The following is a 26,378-nucleotide window of genomic DNA, read 5'->3' on the forward strand; positions in this document are numbered from 1 at the left end:
GCCTCCCAAAAACAAAAAGATAACAAAAAAATAAAACCAAATTAAAATAAAACAACAAAAAATCTATTATCAGTCATTATCAGTAAATAAATATAATTTGCCCTTAATTCTACTTTTGTTTGTTTCTCTCAGTAAATGCACCACTGCACTACATTCTGGTTGTTGTTGTTCAAACACTGGTGGTTCTGATTTAAACAGAACTAAAGCTCAGAAGGTAGTTTTTAGTACTCAACAGGGTTCATATGGTGGACAACAGCTTGTTGTTCCAACAATGTCATTGTTTTTTCATTTAATGTGTACATACTGTATCCTACTTGCACACAGCTGATCTGCACCACAACTTTTAATTCATTGTATTGGACAGTAAATGCATTGTCTTGTATTTCTCTTTGTATAAAGTTGGATGTAAAGAAGAATCTTACTGTAACATTAAACCTGATTACTCAAAACTTTAGCGCACAGGGAAACTAGTCAAAGTAATGTTTCCAAGAATTTCTACATGTGTGTGTGTCTGAAGCAGGAACTTGGGAATTTCCCCATAATCTTCCAGATTGTGGTCTTTCATTCAATTTTCTTTCTCAGTGTAGCCAAATATTTACAATTATTTTGTTATGTGGTTGTTGGTTATTGGATCCAGTGTGAACAGTATATTTTTGGACACTTTTTAAGTGAGTCAGGCACTGCTGCAAGTTGAAAACCTCACCATCCTTTCTGTTTTTACAGGGTTTTTTTCTTTTTATCATTACTGTTTAAACAGTAAATTACTTTATATAGCAAAGGATTGTGGGAAAATATATGCTCACTACAGGAAATCTTTTGTACTGTGAATCCATTCACATTAGCAAACCTGAAAACAAAACGCTGTCCAAAGGCCAGGGAAATTTGTTCATTTTTTAAAAAACTGTTTTTGGGGAATTTGTGGTGAAAGTACAGGAAGAGAAAAATGGCATTAAGGCAACAAAAAGGTTGTTATATTTCATGTAAAACTGACTTTTTCTACATGTCAACTTTCTGTCAAGTTGACTAGCTTTTCTTTTGTTTTTTGTTTGAAGATTCTACATTTGTCAGTGTCAACGTATCAGCTTTATGTTAGACATATATTTTGACAGATAAAGAACCATCACTAAATAGATGATGAACCTGGTATTTTTTTTAGTGGTGGGGCGCGATTAAAAAAATTAGTCTAATTAATTACAGGCTTTGTAATTAATTAATCAAAATGAATCGCATTTGTCAAACAGCAATATGTGACAATAGATAATTATTTTCAATTCAAATAAATTTTGGTTGACAGTTGAATCAATGAATAGACATATACATGTGTATAATTTAAAATTTATAAAATTAATACCATTTTAAAATGGAACATAAAGAAAATAAAGTGATTTTGATAATTTAAGGCCTAGATTTAGTTCAGTTTTCCCACTGTATGGCACATAAAAGCATAAGTAGTTCAAGGACCTTCAAAAAGTTGAAAATCCATAGATTCATTCTGTTTTCATAATTTCTGGGTCTGATAAATGGTGTCATTTTGATGTTTCTTAAAAACAAAAATATTTTTTCATAAACTAAAAGTTTATAATTAAGTTATTAAAAGACAAACATTTTTGTGGTTTAACTCAGTGGTTCCCAACCTGGGGTCTGCGCCCCCTCAGGGGGGCGCCAGAGATCTGAGAGGGGGCGTGAAGCTTTGTCTGCTCTGAGGCTGTGATGTTATAAAAAATAGATTTTTACATTCTGGATAAAATCAGAGTAACAGACTCACTGTGACGTCACAAGTCTATCTATAAAACATTTTTAAAACACATTTATTTGGTCTTTCTTCAGGTTGGCTTCTAGTTCATCCCGATTCATTAGTTTGTGTGCAGTTAGAAAATTACTGACGGAAACGGTGTCTGAAAAAACGCAAAACGGGTGAAGATTCATCAGGACCTAAAAACTCCGGCTATACCTCGAGAGTTACCTTAAATTTGGTTTTATTAAAGGACAAGACAGAATTATGTTATTTGTGGTGAAATGCTCACAAATGACAGCGTGAAGGAAACAAAACAGTTCGGTAAAGTCGGAAAGATATTCACAAATTCGGATTTCCGGCATCAATAACTCATTAAATATACGTTGTCTAAACATGAACGATGCCTCTTTTCCATCGTTGTTAGATAGACAATGTACTACAAGCCCAGGTAAATCAAAAGTAGCTGTCTTTCAAGCTGCAGAAATAACATTGGTGTCTATGAGCAGCCGGCTGTGCGACGAGTGAACAGGGACCGTATGCAAAATGCAAAACCGCTGCAAACAGCGAAGAGACACAAATATTCAACAAATTTACTGCAGCCAGCAACTGACTCCTGCTGGTCATACTACAACTCTTGGTTTGATATAAAAAATTTTTCCATAATTTTAAGGATTTTTTTTTTTTAGTTAAAAAAAGTCAATAAATTAACTCATGCATTGTAGTGTTACCAAATTTACTGCAGCCATAAACTCTCTCCTCCTCGTCATAGTGCAACTCTTGGTTTGACTCTATTAGTAATACAATTCAATAACTTCCCTCTTACGTTTTGTAGTGTACTTATGGGGTGGTTTTGGTGGGGTTGGGGTGAGGTTGGGGTGGGGGTGGGTTGCGGGTGGTAGGCGCCGCGCTGGGGGGCGCTGGGGCTGGGGTGCAGCTTATAGGGGGGGCTCCAAGCCTAAGGGTCCAAACCAGTACTTTTACTTTAATATTTTCCTACATTTTGCTGCCAATACTTACATACTTTTATGTAGGATTCTGTGCACAGAAGTTTTACCTGTAATTGAATGTTTAACATTATTGTGTTGACACTTTGACTTAAAGGCTCTGAACACAGCAACAATATTACCATCTCATACAATAATACAATCATATTTGACAGTGATGCTCTAGTGTCCAAATGATTGTTATTCTAAACACTAAAATAATACAAATTTTAGCCCCTGACGTCACTACTCTAGCAAAGACAATAACCAAAGTTTTCTATATTGCTTAGATGTTTTTGTGCTGTTTGATGTTGACAGCTTTTGTTCTCATTCGCAAAAATGAGGGACATTCATCTTTATAACATGTTCATGTCTGAAGGATGCTTAAGTGAAATAATTTAGTAGGTAAAATAAATCATGAAACTACAACTTTTTTAATGAAACTAAATGGAAATCTTCCCCCACAACCCACGAAAACCCACAGAGGATAAATTTGTTGGTCAGAATGTTACATCATGCTTTGTGTTAGGAGCTGAAATGATTTCATAAATTGTTCAGAATGCAAATTTTCAGTCAGTACTCACTTTATCCTTAATGGTTCACATAAGTATTTCAACTGAGTCGTTGGAATTTTATCTGGTAAACACACTGTTAAAATAAATGTTCTCATTAAAGGTCTACGTTTTCTCTTATAATTCATTCTTTTACATCATCTAACCATAAAATTACACTGTTTTACTGTATTTAAATAAGCTAAGAATGACATAATTTTACAGATATTTGCTCTTATTTTTACTTTTCCACTTTTTAAAAAAAATATTGATTTTCCTTTGTTGTTGTTGTTTACATTCTTATACAATACAATCATATTTAACAGGAACGTCAGTGATGTTTACTGTCTTACTGAACTAAAAAACATTCAAATAAGAACTTTAGCCTCTCAAAACTACTACAGCTTGTTACTACGCATAAAAAATAGAGATGGTTTCATTTAATAAGGCATTGGACTTTCTGGTGCTAGAACTCCTTCAGTCCACAAACATCCTTGTGCTTTGTGTCTCAGTAGTCCTTCACAGAACCGACCAACTGTATCATCAATTTTAGAAAAAACTAGAAGCAGCGGCGGCGTCACATCCTGTGGAATATTCCAGCAGGTTTATGTTGCTCTTTAAAAGGACGCGCTCAAAGTGCGGCTGTGAAGCTGACAGGTAACCGGTCATATGTTGTGTTTATCACTCTGACAGCGGAGACACGCAAGTCAGTCATCAGTTCAAACAGAACTTTGCGTTTAAAAAAAACAAAAAGGAAAGACAGTGAGGTCCGGTCTGTACGTGCGCGTTTTAGACGTCTCCATCCTCTGATCTGTGTAGACTCAATTATCTGTGGAGCTCCTGTCAGGTAAGATGAGAAGCTCTACGTTTGGCATCTTCATATCAACGCTGGATAAATATTTTAGAGCGCAGAATCGGCCCACTTTGCGCTTTCTGGATCATTTGGTTGTGACGCAGTTGCGCCTCTTGCTCCTACCTCTCTATGAAGATGCTGGACTGTTAGACAGTGACAAATATTCACCTGCTTGTTCAGCCTCTTTATTATTTTTATTGTTATCGTTATTGTCCTGCTTCTGAGGATGCATTTATGTAGATGGATGTGTGGCGCTGTACAAACGTATAGAGAACTGGTGCTGAGGATAGAGCGCTGCGCATTCGGTCCCCCACTGGGCAGCTGTAGAAGGTAGAGGTAGCAAGTCAAGTAGAGGCAAGGTTTGTGATAAAATTGAAATGAACTTAAAAAACGTGGTTCAATTGTGCTACTTACAGAGTTGTATAATGGAGTTTGTCCCCCCAGCACGCTAGCGATTTATGACAAACAGAAAAGTAAGGCAAAATGCGTAATTACGCGCAGGACTTGCACCAAAATGTCAAACAGCTGATCGGGCATAGCGAGACAGGCGAGACAGTTCAGCTGTTAAACCAACCAAAAAGTCAGAAGTGTTTTTTTTTTTTTTTTTAACGTTATGCAACTTTTAGAATCATATCCTCACATATTTACGACTCCCAACAGCAGCTTTAAGCCTAATGTGTATCCATATGGTTGTCAAAACTGATTACTTAAAATCTTATTAAGCAAGATTTGTGCATAATTATGTAGAACATTTTCATATAGTTTTAATGGATCTTTTAGGCCTTAAATGATTTAAATGTGTAGCTAGAGTACACTGTTGTAGATAATGCAAACTGAATATTTCTGTTTTTTTCCTTCAGCTTTTGTGCTGGTTCCCAGAGACAATCATGATCCTCCTGACTTCCTCCTCTGGTAGGTGTTTCTTTATCGATCCCATAATCTGGAATTCTTTACACCTACACAAGCACTGGTACCAGATTTTAAAGCTGAGGTCTACTTGGATCAAATTGGACATTTAGACAGCCACTGATGTAGTTTGGAGAGATGCCTGGACAGAATACAATGCAATAAATATTTGCATTTATAAAATAAATAATAGAAAGCACATGTATTTAAGGCACTGCAAACATATTATCCAGTTATGATATGCAAATATTGAAGTTGAAAGTTCTAAGAGAATTTGTTCATCATCACTTTACACTTTAGAGTTTACTGAATTGAGTATGTGCAGTTTGACTATAGATAACACATTACAGAGCATTAAACCTCCTATAACTGTTGCGCATTATTGTAAAAATATATTGTAATTTTCATGATTCCATGACACAGTTCGAACTAAAATGTAAATAGTTTAAATGTCCCAGTAAATTCAGATAAGCCATGTTGTGAATTGGGAGTTTGTGAGTTTTCTTTGTTTTTCATCTAGTCTTCTTAGTTGTTACCAGGTAACATAGCAGGGTATTACATAACACGGGCCTTCCCATCATGCTTTGCACTCATTAGGCAGCAATCCCAAAATAGAGACCTGCTCGAAACTGACAGTGTGTCAGGATCTGGCTTTTCATTAGTGACCAAGATGGTGCATTAAATTGTCGCAGTAAAACTTGACTGTAAGAACAACACAGACTTTTAGACACATGCGGCTGCATGTGTGGCTCTAATGTTTTTTTTTTTTTTTTTTTTTTTTTTTTTTTACAGTGATTGAAGTTCATAATCTTGATTTTTCATGTGACGCACTTGATGTGATTTTTGAAATAAAATTCAGAACACCGCCTGCATTCAAGTGCTGTGTTTTCACAATTCAAATGCCAGGCTGTAACTTTTGTTGAAGTCCAACATGAAAAGTAAAACGCATGCCTTCAAGTAAAAGTGCAAGTTGTTGTTGGCTTTCTGCTGTGTCTCATACGCTGTTTTCTTTCAGATGAAGTCTCTTGAACTCGCCTGGCTTTGGAATCACAGGAAGTTCAGGGTGAAAAACACTTAAAGGGTTGCTACTGCAACATTTAAAGATATTTAAATTTTGCAGGCCATTATCGATGCATACTGTTTTAGACAACACTATGACTTGAGACAAAAGAATAAGTTCTCAAAAGGAGGAGGCTGATAGAAAACAAAGATTTCTTTGAATGAATTGATTATAAAACTTCACACATTTGTTGGAGAAGCTGTTGGCAGGAGGGAGGCAGCATCAGCAGTCATTTCATCTTGCTGACTAAGATATTAAATGTAGCTTTTGCTATTGTTCATACTATAAATATTTTTCTCACAAAAAATAAAAAATCAAGCCTCAAGTACAACTTTTACTAATATATGTTTAAGCAAAGATACAGTGCTGTGATTTCTTGTATTTTAGTGAGTCATACTAAATGGGGCCAGATAATCAAACATAATGTAACTTAGAGCAAAGGAAATTTGAGTAAACACAAATGCAAGTTCTAAATGATAATTGTTAAAATATTGTTATCTAACTAGGTCTGTGGAAAATATTGTTCATTAACTTAGCTACTAAACCCAAAAAACTACCAAACTATACTACCAGCTGGTTGTAGTCAAACTAGAAACACCTGTAAATACTGCCAGATCTGTTCAATCAAATCATCACTTTCACTTTATCCAGAAGCATGAGCTTAGCTAGAAGGTTCCACCAGTAGAAAATTATGCCGAAATCAAAAGAAACTGAGAGCGTGAGAGTCATTATCTACAGATGGAGAAGACTTGGGCCAACAGTGAATGTTCATTTAAGTAGCCCCACTTCCCAAAATAATCCAAAAGCATGGCAATAATTCATCTAGAAAGTCATAAAAGATTCAGGGAAAATATCCAAGAGCCTATCTCACCTCAGTGAAGGTATTTTAGGTATTCCAGACTCCAATATCAGAACAAAAATGCATCAATCGGAGAGTGGTGACATGAACAAGACTACTAACCCACAATAACTTTAATGGTCTTCTGAGCATCTTGATGATGCTCAAACTTTTTAGGAGAATGTTTGATGGACAGATGAGTTGAAACTTATTGTGTGGAGGACAGGCTTCCTGTTATATTCAGTGCAGATCAAATGCAGAGTTCCACAAAGAGAACATTATACATCTTGCTCAAGCATGGAGGTGGCAGTATAATGTTGTGTGGGTACTTTGTGGCCTCAGAAATGAGGTGATTTACTATAATTGAGGGAATTGAGCATAACTGGAATGTAGCAAGACAGTGATCTCAACTCTGTTGAAAATGCTACAAAAATACAGCCAAATTCTTACAGTAGTGTACTGCTTTTGTTGTTGTTTATGTTTTTTTTTTGTTTTACAAAATACAGTTAAAAATCAAACCTGACTGACTTTTGGAGGCAAAATATTATTACCAACATTACACTGATGACTTTAAGATAGGCCTTTTGTCCTCCCTCTTTTCCCGATACTGTACATTTAGTGAAATTGCTTTTACTTGTTTTGTAAAACAAATTTATTAGGTCACAATTTGGTCACGCATTATTGCCTTTGAATAAATATAAGTTGCTTTATCATTCATCCTTGATTGTGTTAGGTATATGCATTTTTAAATGTTCAACAGCTTGTAAATCTCAGTTCTTGATCATATATATTGAAGACTCAGTGTTTTTTATGGTATATGTCTGCAAAATGTCATAATTCACAAGCAACTACATTTACAGTTAATATTGATTAGAATTGTAACACTACATGAAGACTGTATATTATTGGACAGTATTTTAATTATATCAATTATGATGCTTTTTGCTCCAATACATGCAATTATCATTTACATCTTGTGTTTCATGGTTACTCGGGTTGCCTTTATTTAATGTTAAATTTAGTTTGTCTGTTTAGTATGAGATATACACAAAAGTAGATGTAATCAGGATGGAGTTATATACTCTTTTCTGTAATTCCCTATAATATATATTGATGAGAATACTCAATGTAGTATTTGAAAACAAACTGTGTGCTATAAAAGCAAGTAGACCAGGTGAGGTTGTAGATTTATCTCCGTGCCACAGTCTACATTAAAGCCTGGGCTGCAGTGGTATTCATAGATTTGAACAGTTAGCTATGTGAAAGCTGCTGCATTGTCCTCGTTTCAGGTCATTATGTTCGATCAGAGTTAACAGGCTAATTGATCTCACGTCTGGTATGTGTCAATGCAGTAGGTGTGACTCACTGTCACTGTAGCCAGTGGTGTATGTGCTAGTCCCCTAAGTGTTCACAGCTTGTTCCCCACACCAGTGTCTGTGTGTATATGACCTCTTGTAAGATCACATTTGAGCGCTAACACTTCACATGCATCATTGTTCAGGTTGTATTTACTTATTTTTGTTAATATTGAAATTGATTGCATGTCACTGTGGCCGTTTTTTTTTTTTTTTTTTTTAAAGAATGCTAAAGCATGTATAATGTGACCATTACATAGATATAACTGACAATATAATAGTGGGTAATGATGCATGCTGTAGGCTGCACACACCTGACTGAATGAATGTACAGTAACAAATGCATTTTAGTGATCTGAAAATGGATGAACATATCGTAAGGTTGGTCTCCATCCAATAAACATACGTCTTGGTAAGTGATATTTCTTTTACATAAGACGGAGGAGTCAATTTTGGAGTGATATTTTGCTTTAAATGCAAGAAAAATGCCCAGTATGGGATTCAGTGTAGATTAATATTGTACTGTATTATTATATTATATTTTCAGAATTTTTACGTATCTCTCCTTTTATTTCAGCTGAATTTTAAATCGGACTGAGGTATAAATAATAAACTATTCCCATTCAGACACATGCATTTAAAGGTCAGCTGGTGTGGTCATCCAATCATAGCAGAGGTCTAGCTGTTTTTCATAAACCAGAGCAGAGGTTATTGACCTCACGCAAACAACTAGTAACTGCTATTGCTGTTTGGTCTCAGGTGTCTTCCAGTGTACCAACAAGCTCTTTCTGAGTGATCAGTCCACAGGACTTCAGATCAAGGAGTTTGCACGTAAAAATGCAGCAAATGCTCTGTCGGTTGCCAACATGGTCATGGGCATGGCCTCCATTCTCAGCAGCCTAAATGGGTGAGTATTTCTTTGTTCTGTTTTGACCTCCAGGGTCAACATAAGTTTCTGTCTTTACCGGAGGGGCTAATCCAAGTAAAAATCCCAAGCCAAACTCATAAAATTCTCATTGAGACAAAGTCAGTTTTTTGACTTTATTTACAACAAATCTGACCAGCACTAGTTTAAGCCTTTTTGGTACAAACTTTCTCCGTGAAATGGGTTGCTGTCATCAAATAGCTCAATCTAACACTCAGCCGTTTTGTTCAGGCACCATCATGCTGCATGTTGGCTCGTTCTGATTGGCTACCTGCTGGATTTGGCAGATGGAGCAGTTGCCAGGCGACTCGATGCCTGCTCTGCACTGGGTAAGTGGAATGTTGTGGTCAATAGCTCTTACCAAAGATAAACTTTAGCCGGGGTGTTGGCAGGGCTTGCTGCAAGGGCCTTTGTCAGGACTTTCTAATTTGGCCGCACAAAGTCATTAACAAAGGGAGCCAGTAAAAGAAAACTGTGCAATTGAAAAACTGGTTAGTCTTACAGAGTTTCCAAGGGAATAATCATGCATATTTTACATAGTGCAATGTGAGCTTTGTTAGATTAGTGTCTTTACGTTCCTTCCATATTCTGAAGACTCATAGAGTCATATACTTGCTAGTTTCAGGTTTCAGGGTAAAGTGTAAATTGCATCACATCCCCTTTGTTGTCACCTAGTAACACCCAGTGCAATTACGCTGTAATTTAAACACATACCACTGCTTTATAAAGTTCACTATTCCATATGTAGTAAATCAGGATGTAGAAATAGCTTTGATATTGCTTCCAGTGCGCATTTTCTCAGGAGCCCAAAATAGCTCCCAGGTGCATCACAATACATTGTTGGTGCCACATTTCAGGGGGCTTTGTGTCTCGATGGGCTTTTTCTGCATGACTTTGCAGGTGAGTGTTGTTGTGCCCCTCCAACGTATTTTGTCAAATGAACAATCACTTTCTGATTAAGCAGCCTAATTCCACAGGATCACGCTCCAATTGTCTGTTTTATCCCGTTGCTTTGGGTTCTGTGCATATCTGAAATTGCTAAAATTGTTGACCCTGGGCTGTGGAATTCCACCTCGTTCATTCGAGCCGTGCCCTGAATCACCTCGTCCTCATCTGCTGAAAACATGCCATGTGCTCCTGAGGGATAAAGAGACAAGGCAGTGCAGAATGTTGTTTTGGGAATGTCTGCCTGTTGGGCTGACACTGAAATTTCCACTTTGAGAGTTTTGCAGATACGTGCGCCACAACGCTGTCACATGTCAACACATACTGGGGGGGATAATGAAGTATCTAAAGTGGCTATAAAGAATGTTAACACTTGACTAAGCTACTGTTGGAATGAAAGTAATGCAATAGTAGCCTTATTTAGCACAGGTGTCAGCCATGAAGTCCTGATTCATGCCTTCCCTTTTGATGTTCAGGTGCAAAGCTGGATGACTTTGCTGACTTCACCACCTTTGGGATTGCCACATCGTTGCTTCTGAGGACATCTGACCTGCTGGACAACATCCTGTGCATGTGTTATGTTCTGTCTGTGTTCGTCCGCCTTTGTTTCTTCTCAAGCGGTGAGTTCTAAAATGTAATTGTCTACCGCCCTTTTCATTTTCCTTTCATTTCACCCACACATGTGAATTTAATTGTATTTTTGTCAACCCACAGGGATCCCCTTCATGTACCGTGGCCTGCCCTGCATCTACTCGTCAGCCATCCTGGCCAGCGCTTCCTTGCTGTCAGGGGGAAACATGGTCGTGTTGCGGGTCATCGCAGTGGCCATGATCCTCTTCATGATCAGTCAGAACTTCTATCCCCATGACAGAGTGCTGGAGTCCCAGGCCTGGAAAAAAGTAGTCTATGCTGGAGGTAATAAAATCACTTTTGAAAAATCAGTATAAACCACATGTTATCTTTTGTAATATCATCTGTGCTGCTAAAATTTGACTTCGATGTGCTACGTCCCCAAGTCTAAGGGAAATCTGGACATAACATGCTGTGTGACTCCCCAGTCTAACCACTCCTAGAAAGGTCAGCTGCACAGTATAAATCAAAAGTTCAGTAAAGCAATTCATTCAATTTCAGAGTTGAGCAATGCCCAAAAATAACAAAAGTTCTCTACCAACCCTAAAACTTTCCCAATAAAGAAAACATATGAATAACAAATGACAGGTCTTATAACAGGTAATGAGTCTTTCTTTTTTATGTGGTAAATATGACAGTATCATTTGGTTAGTCCATTATTTAGGGCAAAGTTTCCTCATATCCAGTGTATTACAATGCCTCTAAAAGTATTCACCTCCTTTAGAAATTTATTCCTTTTATACATTTTCAACTTTGAATCATGGTCAGTTTAGTTTGTTTTTCTTTACAAGAATTTACAAAAGTATTTTACATTGAAGTAATAACATATTTCCACAAGTAATGTCAGTTGTAAAAAGTAAAAGATGGAAAGCTTAATGATTCACCTAATTCAACACAGTTACAGCAAATTGGAGCAAGAAGTTACAGAATTATTGAAATTGAGATCACCTGGGTTTTTGAATATTTTTACCTGTTTTTACATTGACATGAATGAGTCTTTTTGTAAAGCCTGAATTAATTTACCATGACTCCAAAAGGGTTAAATGCCATTTATAGGTACTGTATCTCAGTATCTGCTTGATGTATTTTACCTTGTACATTCCTACTGACCTTCCACATGATGAATCCCAAAGACTTTTGTAATCCCTGATTTTTTTCATTAGTGTTACCAGCAGGTTGACATTTGCTGTTTTAAGTTAATTGGGTAGATTGCAATACAATTTTAATAAGACTTTCATTCTGTTTTAATTTTTTCCTTTTCTGTGTTTTTGTAATTTTCAGGAGTCATCATGGTATTCTGCTCTTTCTTCCCCCCTGCATGTGTTTACTACCTGCTGTGGTCTGTCTCCTACATTTTGTTCCCAACATCCCTTTGGAGCAGTAAAGTGTAAAAAGGGGAGCTGGCATTATCCAAAACTCACAAATAGGTTTTTACCTCGGGCCCGTATGGGTGAACTGAGGCCTTCAGACTGCTGCTGCTCCCTCCAGCCATGGAGCTAAACAAGCCCATACATCACAGGCGAACACTTGCTCTATTTAACCTTTGTTTTGATGTGACACCTTTAAGACAGAACCCGGACTGAAGAGAGTTGGGATGAGGAGGACATTTTACTGTAACTGGTGCCGATTAACCTTCATGCTCTCTGCTGTATTTGTTGCATTTTAACTGAACGTAGGGGGCGTGTGGCTTGTGCTAAAGTCAGAATATTTATCTGGTTTGCCTCCAGTTTAATCTCCCTTCTGCAGCATTAATCCAGTCTTTCATCAGTGATGGCAAATATGTGGCAGCAGGGCACATCATTTTCTCACAGGATCATATAAAAATAAATGATTTCAAAGGAAATAACAGCACAGATTTTGGGATATTTCCTCTCATGAAGTTCAGGTCAGGCTTTTCTGTTATGTAGGGACCTTAAATCCAGTGACAGATAACTTTTGCCATGAAGTTTCTGTCATCAATGTTTTTAAACAGGTTAAATTGGAAAATGAAATGACCACAACCCCGGCTTTTGTAAATTAGAGGCCAATAGGTTTTTATTAAGTTGTGTCTGTCCACAATGACATGTTAGATTTCCATATTTCTTCTATGTATGGTTTTATTTTGTGTGTGTTTGCCTCTGTTTTAAGAGGTGTTACAGTTCAAATAGTAAGTAAATCCACACTGGATCCCTGTCGCATTTCACAGTATTCCTCAGACTAGAGTCAAATGTCACCACAGGTGTTTTCAGTCACTTGTCAGAAAACCGGTGGTGGCATCAGTAACTGAAGGGAAACACAAAATGCAACATGAACAGAAGGTGCATCTCAAAAATAACTCTGCAACAGTAGTTTTCTGCCTCCCGAAGGTGAGTGAATTTACCCTTCAAGAGGCATAGAGACTGTAAAGCCTGCATTTCCTGCCATCTAGTGGGTAAAAATGTCACCTTGCCACAGATTCTGCCTCACCTTAAAGGTGATATATTTGAAGTAGCACTATAGTCACAAGCACAGGGCAGCAGAAACTTAAAACCAACAGAGGTTAAGGAAGGATAGAATAAGGGCGTCACTCGGCCAGTATTAAGTCTAAGGGAAGTTGCTTTTTGTAGAGCAGTTCTTTATAGCACAGACTTGTTTTTGACATCACTTGTGTTTCACAATGGGTATTTGTGTCTCTGCATTGTGAGTGAGAAATGGGGAAATTATATAGTTTCATACCGATCTGCTCAGAAGCCTAAAGTAGATAATAGTACAGAATGACAGTAAATGTGTCAGTATTCAGCCCTTAAAGCTATCAACACCCCATACTTAAATTCTCATCAATGATTACCCTTTAACAAACATCATCCTTGAGCTTGTACTCAGAGGTGTCAGAAACAGGGTATGAAGGTAATTTCAGATGAGTGATTTCAATGATTTGAATCTTCTGAAAGCTATAATTCATAGTCATAGCCATTTTTGAGTTATTTATGAGTCTGCCTTGTGTGAGTATTCTGACAAGGTGCAGCAGAATTTCTTCATTTAAGACCTCTGTTTTAAAAAAACAACAACAACAACAACAACATACCAATGTCATATTTTCTGATTCCGTACTGATTTGAACTCACTGTGGTTCTTGACATGGTTTATGATAACAGGTGCCGTGAAGAAAATCTACAATGTAAAGTGCATGGACGGGCTGAACACAAATCTACTCTAGTACAGTCAGTAGTAAATTCAGATTTCCTGTGTGGGTGTTTTGGTTTTCAAATTGTAAACTCACAGTAATGTATGCCTGCCAAGAGCATTATAGATACAAAAAATGTGCTTGCCCAATACTGGGAAAAAGTGGGAAAGATCTTAATGAACAGTAAGATCTGTGCTTTTAAGTCTGTACATTTTGACAATAAAGAGGTAATAATAAAATGACTTGGTCACTTTTTACATGATGGATAGCTACAAATGTACCAATTATATGATACATTGGATGTTGTACTGCAAATGAAGAAACAATTGCACTTTATGTATTCTTATTGAATGTTGCAGACATATTAAGCTATTACATGACTCTATGAGAGCAGCCCTGCCTTTCTGTTGTATTCAAATACGTCAATGACCTCAGGAACACAAACAGGGTTTGTAGCAGCAAGGTGAAGTGAGGACTCCAAAAGCTTTATGATGGCTGAAAATGCCGGCCGCTCTTTGAAACTCCACATCCAGCAGTACTTCATCAGGTCATACCTAAACACATACAGAGAAATTTAGAACATATCTGTGTGTAAAAAGAATAGTTCAACACTTCAATGCTTATTTCCTTTTTTTTGACGAGCAGATCAGTCCTACTGACAGGGTTTTGTATTGTACAGTGCCTATAGAAAGTATTCATTGCCTTAGAAGTTTCCCATTTTTTATTACTTTTGAACTTTTTTTTGACAAGAATTTACAAAAAAAAGAGACTTGTGTCAAACTGAAAAGATTCCTAAAAGTAATGTCAACGAATATAAAACGTATAATAAAGTGACTGCATAAGTATAAACACCCCTGAAGTCATCATTTAATAGATGCATCTATGGCCACAATTACACCATTGAGCCTGTGTGGATAAGTTTCACTTTCATATCTGGGCACTGCAAACTTATCCCACTCTTCTTTGTAAAAGATGTGGGTAAACAACCATTTTTAGGTCCACCAGCAAATTCTCAGTTGGATTGAGGACTGGGCTCTGATCGGACGATTCCCACAATATTTTTCTTGTTGTCTTTAAACCATTCCTGTGTAGCTTTGGCTGTATACTTTGAATCGTTGTTTTGCTTTAAAACAACTCTTCTCCCAGGTTGGAGTTCTCTTGCAGACTGCATCAGGCTGTCCCTCAGGTTTTCCCTGCACTGTACTACTGCATTCATTATACTTTCTACCTCTAAAAAACGCCCAGGTTCTGTCTTACATCATGATGCTGCCACCACCATGCTTCACAGTGGGCATTTCTGTTTGTGATGATGTGTAGTGTGTTTTGTGCAAACATATCATCTCCTCTGACGTCTCATCAGACCAAAGAACCTTCTTCTAGTTGACTTTAGAGTCTCCTACATTCCTTCTGGTGAACTCTAGTCGAGATTTATGATGAGCGTTTTTCAACTGTGGGTTTCTCTTTGCTACTTACCCATAGAGCTTTGACTGATGAAGAACAGGCAACAGTTTATGCATAGAAAATCTTTCCTAACTCAGCTGCTGAAGTTTGTGATTCCTCCAGAGGGGTCATAGGCCTCTTGTCAGTCTCTTTCACTAATCTCTCTCTGGCATCATATTCCGTACATTTCTAAAGATGGATTTAATTGTACTCCAAGACGTATGCTCTTTTTGTAATTCAATTAATTGATATTACTTTGTAGAAACCTGTTTGCCTATTAACACGAAAGGTTCTTATGGTAAATTCTTATAAATAAAGCCAAATGAAATTGACCATGATTTATTGATAAAAAGCAATAAAAGGGAAAACTCTCAAGTGGGGTAAATGCTTTTTATAGGTACTGCATGAAACTAGAAAGCTCAGCACAAAGACTGAAAGCAATGAGAAACAGCTAACCTAAATGTGCTCAAAAAAGCAACATCATCTAACTACTAGCACCTTTAAGGCTTTTACACTTCAGTTTTTTGTATGGTTCAAATAAATAAGATGTAATGCGTTATTAAGCTTTAGAGGTGCTGGTAGTTACATTTTGTTGCTTTTGGACAGAGGCAGTTTTCTGTTTCCTCATGTTTCCTATCTTTGTACTAAGCTGCTTGCAGTTGCTGGCTGTAGCTTCATTTCTAATGGGCAAAGAAGATTGTGGTGTTAATCTTGTCAAGTAAATTCCTATTTCTTAAACGTTGGAGCTAAACAACTAAACACTGGTTAAATAGAAATGCGCCGTCATGATTTTTAATGGACTTTTGACTATTATTACACCATACATATCTGCATACAATAAGTAAACTACACATATCTGCCTATAAGTCCCTGTCATGCAGGCCTGTTGTTTGCTTGTAAGTAAATTATACTTACAGAGGTCCCCCACAGTTCTCTGGTCTCTTCATTCGATAAGATGCCTGTAGCTTTGGAAGCACTGACAGAGGCTCCAGCTCAGGATATGGGGGAGAGCCTGAAATAAAATCCAAAAGCATTAAAGAAAAGCAGAAATAAATGTGACTCTTATGGTAAAATTATTCAATTGATGGTTGCATTGTGGAAATGAATCCATTTAAAAGAAGATAACCTAAAAAGGAACAATACAATTGCGACATATGTTTTTGGTGTTGTTGTTGTGTTTTTAATAACTTTGTTGACAGATGAGAGGACATGGTATTTTACCTAAGGTAATCAGCTCATAGAGTAAGATTCCAAATGACCACCTAAGGAAGAGAAGATGTTTTGACTCATAAAGGAAGGGTTTTTGTAAGATGAAATAGATGTACAAGAGCAAAAAGAGAAAAACATAAATTAAAAAAATAACATTTTCTCCGTATTTGTGTGTGTGTGTGTGTGTGTTTTGTTTTCTTAGCCATAACTTTGCCCTTACACGTCGCTCCTGTCGATACTGAGCTGCATTATAATCCTCTCTGGAGCTTGCCATTTCAGAGGCACCTCTGTTGCTCTCTTCCTAATTGCTGAATCCATTTCGCGTGCTCTAAATGCCACACCCAGCCCACACACTCGGGCTGAGAGACCTGGGCCAATTAAGATGTTCCTGGCAGCAACATTGCCATGCACCAGCCTGTGCTCAGACATCAGGTAATCCTGAGGGAGGAGCCAATTACAGCCAAACACATCAATCTTTTGCTACAACAGGTCTTCAAAATTCAAGACAGACAATAGGAGAAAATGGCAAATGTATTATGACCTGCAGAGTACCAGGATGACACCTGCAGTGGAACATGACATCTAAAATGAATTCATTTTAGTCTCATTGTTTGCTGGAAATAATTGGTCGAAAAAAGTGACTCACCAGACCAGCAGCAACCTGCTTTGCCACCAGAAACACTGACCTCTCGGAGAAGTTTTGCAATGGATCTGCTATGCTTGAATTTGTCTGGAGTTTAGAATAAATGTAGAAATTGGAGACTGCATGTGTGATTAAAGAGAATGTTTAGATTAGAGCTGTGTAGAGCCTACATTTCTGAGTGTCCAGAGGAAGTGAAGGAGGTTCCCTGGGTTGTAGGCATCTAAGACCAGGTACATAGGTGGACGCTTGGTCTGACAGTACAACATCTGCACCACGTTCTCATGTTTACACACCGTGGCGTGGAAGAAGACCCACTGCACAAACTCCTTAGCTTCAGGCTGGTTGGGACCATCTGTGTGGATTTAAATCAGAATAATAAATAGACAACGTCGGTAACCTTATCGCTCAGGAGGACGCTGGCTTTATGACAGATTCAGGGTTTACCTCGGAGGGACTTAACCACCACAGCAGATGAGGCTCCATCTCTATTCTTAAGCAAACCTTTACAGATAGGGCCATAGCGACCTGTCTGCCAAAACTCTAGACTCTCAAGAACACACTCTTCAGGGATTTCCCAGGGACACAAAGCTGCCTGGACATTTGAAGTGCTTACAGAATCTGCAGTCAGGGATACGCTCTGCTGGCCTGTCAAAAAATAAATAAATCAATACCCAAAAGCATATGCAGGTTTATTAACTACATAAACACTTGGTATTACTTCCAGGCACTGAAATAGACCGACATTTGATTTTTAGAGTTTTTCTCAGTGTTTCATAACGAGGATATACAGTTACTGCAGCTCATACCGTTTGTCAAATGACCTGTGGTCCTCTGTCTTCTTTGTTTGTTTGTATAGAGACTGCAGAAAATCAGAGTCACGACTAAAACTGTGCTCAGAGCCAACAGAGAGGGGATGATAATGACAGCAAGTGGACCAGATGCTTCTTCAGCTACAAAACAAGTGAAAGAAGAAACAGGTTGAGGATATTTCACTGTTTAAACTTTGCAAAGGACCGTTAAAAGAAACATATTGAATACTGGGAGCAGATTATTTGGCCAGATGAGACCAAGCTGAATTTGTTCAACTTAGATGGGATTTAGTAAGTCTGGTGTGAACCTGGTCAGTTCGACTACTGTGAATGCATAGTTCTGACAGTGAAACACAGAGGTGGGAGTATAATCATATGGAGCTGCAAAATGTGCTGGGGAGATTATATGTATGCACTTTTATGAATTTTGTGATGGTACCATTAATGTCTGTGGATGTACTAAACTATTGGCTTACACTCCCAGTCAACAGAAGCTTGGCAGAAAAGAAATATTCCAGCATGATAACGATCTAAAGTACACTTGCCAAATCACACAAGTTTCTAAAGAAGGGAAAAGTGAACACCATGACCTGACTAAGTATGCTGCCTTACTTCAATCTAATAGAACACCTTAGAGGTATTTTTAAACAGAGATGGAGCAATATAACCCCTCCAGCAAAGAAAAGCGGACAGAAATATCTCTGAAAAAGTCAGAACATCTCTCCAAAAATGTGGTATCCTCCATGATGACGATTTAATCCATCTTTTTAAAAAAAGGTACACACATGATGTATTTAAAAAGTTTAAGATTTTTATCTTAATAATGAAAGGTGGGCTACTATTGTTGCATTGAGTTCGAACAGAATCATTTGACATTTAGGTGACATTGCAAAGAGGTGAATTCATTTCTGTGGTAAGCTGTACATGAAAAAAACATAACAGATATCATGTATATAAACAAAAAAAAAATCAAACTTCCAACTGTACAAGAAGTGTCATATCTAAACTTACAGCACACAGATGGTGAGGTATCATTGCTACAGTCCACGTCCATGAGGAGCAGCTGGCATTTCTCACATATGGGAGAAATTGCAGACCATATCGACAGAAGAAATTCAAAAGTTGCCACCAGAGAAATTTATCCCTGTGTGAAGTAAAGCTAACTATGAAGTGACATAAGATTTTTGAAAAACAAATATGACAAACATGGCATAAAGCCTAATTGCTACAATTCACTGTAAACCTTTCCTACCTGACACCAGAGGCACTAGTGTTCGAGCGAACACATGTTTACAGCCATATAATAAAAGAAAAAAAAAACCAACAACAGACGGGCGCTGAAAAATCACAATAACATGCTTGTTATCAGCAGCTTTCACAAAATGGGCTGTCCGACTGCCTGCGAGGGCGCTGACCGAAGAGATGAGCTGGAAAGTTGACTGACTGTTAATTATTAACAAAAGGAGCAGAAATGATAACATTAACATGAGTCACGCTCACACCTACTGCTGCCACAACAGTTACTGTAAGTGACTCAACTGTGATTAATGTGCAAATATTAAATCTTTTTATTTTCTTTGTGTTGTGTGAGAATTTATTTCCTCTTTAGATATAAGAACAAACCTTTTCTTTGAAAAAGAAGCAGCACATAGGAGCAATGTGTAAAAAATATATGTAAATTATTAAGAATCATTAAAACAAATGAACAAAAACGAGTGTGGAAGCACAGATGCTGGCGGATGGTGTGTGAGTGGATCTTAAAGTAAAATGAATTGTTGTGCAGTGGTTTCAGTGCAGATGGTGGGTGTTTGGAATATGGTGCCAGCCTCTGACTGTTACAACCACAAGAGGGCAGAATTGCGCAAAATATCAACAAGCCAAACAAGTATCGCCCAACAATCAACCTCTCCACCTCCAGGTCTCCAGATGCAGCTCAGAGACCTACAACTCCATCATAAAGCTCAAGGAACATTTAGTAACTGTATCACACTGTCACACATGAAGACCGGCTCCAACCGCAGGCCACACAGCGCACGGCAACTATCCGGAACGTACAATAAGCAGTTCCCACGTGAAAATGTGCGTCCCAGTGCGGGAGCTCCGCCTTGCTAACACACCATGGAAACAAAATCCAACGCTTCCCACTCATGCAACGCCCGCCTCATGCCATTCATCATTGGTTCAGTATGTGCCCTTTGGTACCGCCCCCCTAAACTCCGATTGGACAGAACCTCCTGCCGTCAGGAGAGCAACACGGAAAAAGATAGAAAAAAAAAGTTATGGAGCGAAGCCTAATCGGATCACGTCTGTTGCACGCTGCTGCGTAATTTTCAGTATAGAAAAATCTATAGTGGCTGTGGGAAAGCAGGGGAGAGCGCACGGCGCGCAACGGCGAACACGAAGCAGAGTTTGGGTGTTTTGTGTGGACCAGAAAAGCGGCCGGTTCATAGGAGGGCCAGGTATGTTTTTCCGTTTCCAAGGACTGCCTTGCTGATGTCACCGCGGAGGAGGAGGGCAGCGAGGAGGACAGGTGTTCGGGGTGAAGTTGTCTCTCCGTAGGTTTGGATGAGGAGCTGTCAGTGAGAGGAGCTCCTCTCTGCAGCTGCTGAACCTTTTGGAAACTAGTTTTTGAAGTTTTCCAGTATTTTTCTAAACTCTTTGCCTCGCAGTGTTATCGAGTTTACTGACGTTTTCTCGACTCCAAAGTGGAATACAGTCTGTTTTACTCTCGGAACTGACAGGATCTGGTGCGCACAAACTGCGGGACTCTCGAGATCCGTCTTGCTCTGTGGCTAACATCGAGGTTTACAGTGGACGGAAAAGCTGCTGCTGTGTATGAAGTACACACTGCTGTGAACTGGGGTGTGGGATCGAGACGCCCCGCCATCAGAAGCAGCACTTTTCCGCTTCAATGCGACACTGACGCAGCTGGTCTCACGTTCCAGCCGCGGACAGGTGATGCTCGAGTGATTCAATGGAAGGACTGATCCTCCTCACAGGGAGTTAGAGCTGAAATAAAGACTTGTTTCCCCTGGAATGGAATACAACACAAGACAGCAGCCTCAAGTTGTCTAATTTGCAATGATTTCTCCGTGCGTCATTGCGCCTTAGGATCTGAAAACGGTTGTTGCTTTGAAGGACAATCGTTCTTGGACTTCCGTCTAGGTTTTACAGCAGCTGCCGACCATGTCCAAGACGCTGAAGAAGAAGAAGCACTGGTCCACCAAAGTGCAGGAGTGCACCGTGTCGTGGGGAGGTTCCGGGGAGCTGGTCACTGTGGTGGAGGTGCGAGGGGGCGCAGAGCTGGGAGAGTTCCCCTACCTTGGGCACATAGTTTTGGAAGCGATGGTTTGTCACGCCGGCAGGTTTCCCAGCGGCGGGGACGTGCTGCTGGAGGTGAACGGAACACCGGTGAGCGGACTCACCAACCGAGACACGCTGGCTGTCGTCCGCCACTTTCGGGAGCCCATCCGCCTGAAGACTGTTAAACCAGGTGTGTGTGCCCGCCTCCCGCCCCACTGACACACACACACACACACACACACGCACACGCAGAATGACTCTCAGATCCTGAAGCTGAGGACAGGTGTGGCGTGTACTATGAATAAATAAGAGATACCTGAAGGCAGAGCTGCACAGCTGAATGCCTGTTTGCCTGCACCTGTGTGTGTCTGTGTGTGTTTGTGTGTGTTTTCACTGTGGTCTATTATTAAAAGCAGATCTACAGGTCAATATTGTGTTGTCAGCTGTCTTAAGCATACCTGAATTGTCTTCCAGCGTTCCTCCCATTCATTCATGTGCAGACACACGATTTTCCACTTGCTGCAGTGCAAACCTGCCAAACGCCATAAGTCAGCGACATGCTGTGTTTAAGAATGTTTGCTGGTGGTGCCCACATCTGCATGGCCACAGCATAAGCCTCGAACGGTCATTAAAGCTGCAGCCCTGTGTGTGAACTCAGAGTGTAATCTCCTTTGTATCATTACACAAGTATCGCCTGCTATTCTGGGTTTGTTTACAGTACAATAGCGCATATTGTCATGCAATCTGATGTGAACAGATTTAATGCTGTTTTCTGTCTATAAGCCTCTTTCTTTTTATTGCTTTACTTACTTGCTACTACTTTGTAATTCTTTCTCACACACACACACACACACACACACACACACACACACACACACACACGCCTAATGAATGGCACTGTGTTAAATGTGTCATAACACACTGACAGTCGAACTCCACCAGTCATGTGGAACAGAAGGTAGGTGTGTGTGTGGATGGATGGGTTTGATGGAGGCACTGCTGAGCGTGGCTCATTGCAGACACTTAGAAGGGATTTGTTAATGGTTGCCTTGCCAGCTTAGACGGTGTCGGTCTGCTTCCAGTGTCGAGGTGAGTCCAAGTCTAATTGAATCAATTAGACCCATATACTTAAATCCCCAGGATGCTGTGCCAGCTTGGCGACATGGTTTGACACCTTGACAGTCGAGTACTTATGTTTTATGGTGGGGTTTTTTTATAGGGAGAGATGTAATTTTACTGTACATTAGGCTTACATAGTGATTAAGTTTAACAGATGTAGTTGAAATTAGTGCCACAATATGAAAAAAGTGCACTGAACTGTGTTTTATTCATCAAACAGGACTAAGCATTTCATGGAAATACAACAATATCTTCAGTCACTAATCTTTAGCTTTTAAATACATTTTGCTTGGGATTATTACTTTCTGTGAAATTCAATCCAGTGTTTGCTTGTTTCTGCACATTCTAGGTTTGCTAAAAATGTGTTACATCAGTTCCACAACATGGACACTATTGCAGGCTTTCTAAAATTTCTTCTTGACCCGGAATTGCGTAATGTTGCATTCTAAGTGATGCTCAAGCTGCACTTGGGCGTCTCCAGGCTGCTTGCCATCGGTTTCTCTGCTCCCCTTGGGAACCCACAGTGTGTTTAGATCTCTGTCCCCTCTCTCATGGTTAATTCATGCATCATCCATCATTGATGGCCTCGCCGTGCCAGGATGAGGTGGCTGATGGCCAGATCGTATGTTTTCTGACTGCTCTGCTTGTAAACTTGTATTCTCATGAGACTGCTAAAGTTCAGAGAGAGGATAAAAAATGCTGGGACTGAGTTGTGGAGTTTGGAGTTAATTCAGTTTGCATGAGTGTTTCCAAAAAACCCAAAAAGTTTTGTAGATTCATCTCAGCACTTTGCTGCATGCATGCCTTGTGTTTCCTCTACGCAGCAAAAAAGGTTGCATCAGTCTGAAAAGGAATCATTTAGATTATATCAGTGTGACACTGAAGTTTTTCTTCTCTTTCCTTGCTGCCTAATGTGTCTTTACCTTATCTTCTCCATGCAGCTGGTTATACCTTATCATTATATTTTGCCATATCTCTGATATTTTACACTACATGCTCTATATCTCAGTTTGATACCTTTGTCTTGGTACCATTCTTTCTTATCCTCTTGCATCACCAATATAGTCTTTTTTGCTGTTCAGCTTATCAGCAACATGAATCTTACAAATCTTTAAAAACTTTCACAGCTTCTGTTAAGATTTCATAGCAGCCACACTGCTACCTGCTCTGCTGTACTATCATCATCTATCTCATGTTTACAAAGTGTCAATAATATTTCATGTATTGTTAATAACTGTATTTATTTATGTCACTGGAATCTGCAGAATTTGCACTTTAAACATGCTTGTTCACGCATGTAGCTGTACATTGCCTTTGCAAAACGCATCCTTGCTTTAACCAGTTACCCTTGTTTAAATGCATGAGGACAAAGAAATAACTGAGTCATCTTCTTTGACTGTGTGCACTTACTCAGCCAATGAGGCTGATTCTGACTCAGCCTTCTGAATTTATCTGAATTTACCTACCTGCCACGACGACACCACCTGCAGCTTCAGCATCAATCACAGCTGAGACGTTTTGACGCTTCCCTGCACAGTCAGGATAGAAAACAGAAGTTCGTCTCGAGTGGTCCTCTGGCTCGAGACCAGCCGATGCACTCAGCATGCAGCTCCCATCCTGGGAGCAAGGCAATAGGCATTAACCTTGAAGGGACGATTGAGAGTAGAGGCGTAGTGATCGCAGATACCTATTGCAGCGTAGACACTTGTGAGTGGGCAGCTCATTGATTAATGTTGTAAACAGACTTGGATCTGCTTGTTTTTGCCTCATGGAGCTTAATGGATGGACCATTTAGCTCACAGGTCCTGCAGCACCCTTGATTCACAAATCAGGTCTATAATGGAAACAGTAAAAGAAGACTTTCCCCTTCTCAGAGAGTCTAAAAGATAAATAATGGTAATATTGTACTGGGATGAGCAAGGTTCACATTTTACAGAGCTACCAGGGATTTTGTTAGTATACAGCATGGGAATGTTTTTGTGACGGCAGAATCTCAATAAGCAGAGTACTTATCAAAAGTCAAAGTGTTCTGAAAAGTTTTAGAAGGGAAAGTATGCATGTATCTTTATGCTCAAAAATATGCACTGTTGTGCCAATATGACTGTACAGCACTGACGTATTGTAATAGTTCTATTCATGTGAACATGAAACACTGAATAATGCCAGCTTAACATCAAAGTAAGGCAGTCATGATCCTGTTGTAATTTTTATGATAATACAGGTGCAGTGGGTGTTTTCTAAAGGGAACAGAAGTGAGGTTCTAACTGTTTTTTAAATTATTTTGAGTAATATTTACTTTTTATTCAAGAGGTTCAGACAGGACTCTTGAGAAACCCCCGGAGTCTCCTAACTACAGAGGAGCATTTTTATTCGAGTGTATATCAACAACACACTACTAGGTAGCCATACATGCAGTGTCTAGTGAGAAATAAACTGCAAAAATGTGTAACGTCTTACAATCAGACTTAATATCTAAGGAGAGGTGATAATAATGAGTTGCCTCACTCTCCTCCAGCTAAAATACTTGAATCATCTCACTCGTAGCTTGTATTCTGTTATGCATGCTAAATTATGAGGAATTTACAGTTTTTAGATGCTGTTTGGGATCCAATTTTGTTCTTCAAGTCTGCAGTTTTTTGTTTTTACTGAAAAGACCACAAAAGGATCCTGAAGGCAGAATGTGCCATAAGGAATCCTGCAACAATAAGCCTGAATAATTGAGTGGGAGATAATTGCAGTGGGTTTTTATTCCACCTGTTCGGCTTTCTTCAGCAGCAGAGACTGACTGAAAGGACCCTCCACCTCTCCTTGGATCTTCTTGCTCTGTCATACATCAGCAGTCTGTGATGTTCAATGCTTCCCAGGGCTTGGCTAGTGAGATGAAGTGTTAATTGCCTTCGTGATGTCTCGTGACAGCCACCTGAGAATACATGTGGTTTGCACATGCGGCTGGGACTGAGCAGCTGAACACAGTCGTCTCTGTACTTTCATTACACATGTTGTCTGTTTAGGGCTGCAGCTAATGGCCTTTTTTAAATCTTTGAATAATCTCCCTGTCATTTTCTCAGTGAATCATGTCATTGTTTTGTGCCAGTATGATGTTTTGAAATGCCTTGTTTTATTCATGTTCAAAGTGGTGAGAGATCGATGTGATTAAATGACATTTTAAGATAATAAAAGAAGGAAGTGAAACTACAGCATCCATCAGATGTCGGCATGTTTGTGAGACCAGCTGAAGGAGAGACTGCTATCTGTTGCTAAAATCTGTGCAAAATCTTTATTTTTCATTCATTCATAAGTTTATTTTTTGATGAAGTTGAATTCTTAAATTCCGTTATTTATTTTGAATTGTTTTAAATTAACCCCTTGACGCTCATCGTTGCGAATTTGCATCATACCGCTTTCATTCAGACTGCAGCCAAAATAGCATATGCATTCCCCCAATGCCAGTTTGTGCATATTCAATACATACCTTGGAACCTTTTGCATGCACTGGTTTCTAGTAGGACCGGTGAGAGTGGGACCTAAATTATTATATATCTGTTATCATTATTATTATTTATTCCATGTGCTACAGACAAATTAACAATCCTCACTTAATTTAACATCAGCTGGAAAGCAAAAATACAAATGATGAATTTTTTAATATCATTGTAAATAAATTCAGGCGTCAAGGGGTTAAAGTGAATGCTCTGATTGCAGATTGCAGAGCTACTTCAGCAGAGACATCGCAGAAAGTAATATTGCTAAACCTTCATTTAAATTAAGCAATTTTATGTCTCATTTGTTCCTATGATTAAATTGTTGTATTGTACTAGATGCAAAACAACAACAACATGATATCAGCATTATATATCGACCAGTGATTCAGTTATATTAAATTCAGTTTAATTTATTAGGCGCCAATTCTCAACATGAGTCATCTCAAGGGA

At 38.9% G+C, this 26,378-nt stretch overlaps 3 protein-coding genes across 13 annotated transcripts in view; 2 read left to right on the forward strand and 1 right to left on the reverse strand.

Moving 5' to 3' along the window:
• Positions 1-3,858: 3,858 nt before the first annotated feature.
• Positions 3,859-14,165, forward strand: tmem269 (transmembrane protein 269). Of its 6 annotated transcripts, none has more exons than XM_023295432.3 (8): positions 3,910-3,926; positions 4,983-5,034; positions 6,044-6,091; positions 9,041-9,188; positions 9,438-9,535; positions 10,628-10,771; positions 10,866-11,066; positions 12,063-14,165. In XM_023295432.3, the coding sequence occupies exons 4-8, from the start codon at positions 9,148-9,150 to the stop codon at positions 12,170-12,172; spliced, it is 594 nt and encodes a 197-aa protein (XP_023151200.1). In that variant the 5' UTR covers positions 3,910-3,926; positions 4,983-5,034; positions 6,044-6,091; positions 9,041-9,147; the 3' UTR covers positions 12,173-14,165. The 6 variants fall into 6 exon arrangements, with proteins under 6 accessions (XP_023151198.1, XP_054869046.1, XP_023151200.1 ...); XM_023295434.3 differs by lacking the exon at positions 3,910-3,926 and adding an exon at positions 3,933-4,116; XM_023295430.3 differs by lacking the exon at positions 6,044-6,091 and having other exon boundaries at positions 3,859-3,926.
• si:ch73-206d17.1 (tyrosine-protein kinase STYK1) lies at positions 12,798-20,144 on the reverse strand. Of its 2 annotated transcripts, XM_035941580.2 has the most exons (10): positions 19,277-20,144; positions 19,036-19,168; positions 18,022-18,165; positions 17,660-17,860; positions 17,386-17,567; positions 17,219-17,302; positions 16,793-17,010; positions 16,585-16,625; positions 16,279-16,375; positions 12,798-14,477 (listed from the first exon to the last, which is right to left on the reverse strand). In XM_035941580.2, the coding sequence occupies exons 2-10, from the start codon at positions 19,076-19,078 to the stop codon at positions 14,306-14,308; spliced, it is 1,182 nt and encodes a 393-aa protein (XP_035797473.2). In that variant the 5' UTR covers positions 19,079-19,168; positions 19,277-20,144; the 3' UTR covers positions 12,798-14,305. The 2 variants fall into 2 exon arrangements, with proteins under 2 accessions (XP_035797473.2, XP_023152084.1); XM_023296316.3 differs by lacking the exon at positions 19,277-20,144 and having other exon boundaries at positions 19,036-19,266.
• Positions 20,145-20,290: 146 nt separating this feature from the next.
• magi3a (membrane associated guanylate kinase, WW and PDZ domain containing 3a) overlaps positions 20,291-26,378 on the forward strand; it is a 133,138-nt gene continuing 127,050 nt past the window's right edge. For 4 of the 5 annotated variants that reach the window (XR_008602576.1, XM_055013064.1, XM_055013065.1 and 1 more), the window contains exon 1: positions 20,291-21,517. Coding sequence is in view for 4 of the 5 variants with exons in the window: in XM_055013064.1 (XP_054869039.1) it covers positions 21,211-21,517 (307 nt within the window). In the remaining variant the exon portion in view is untranslated. The remainder of the gene's footprint in view (positions 21,518-26,378) is intronic. The other variant, XM_055013063.1, reaches the window with a different exon arrangement.

This window comes from Amphiprion ocellaris, chromosome 8, assembly GCF_022539595.1.
Source record: "Amphiprion ocellaris isolate individual 3 ecotype Okinawa chromosome 8, ASM2253959v1, whole genome shotgun sequence".
Taxonomy (NCBI): domain Eukaryota; kingdom Metazoa; phylum Chordata; class Actinopteri; family Pomacentridae; genus Amphiprion; species Amphiprion ocellaris.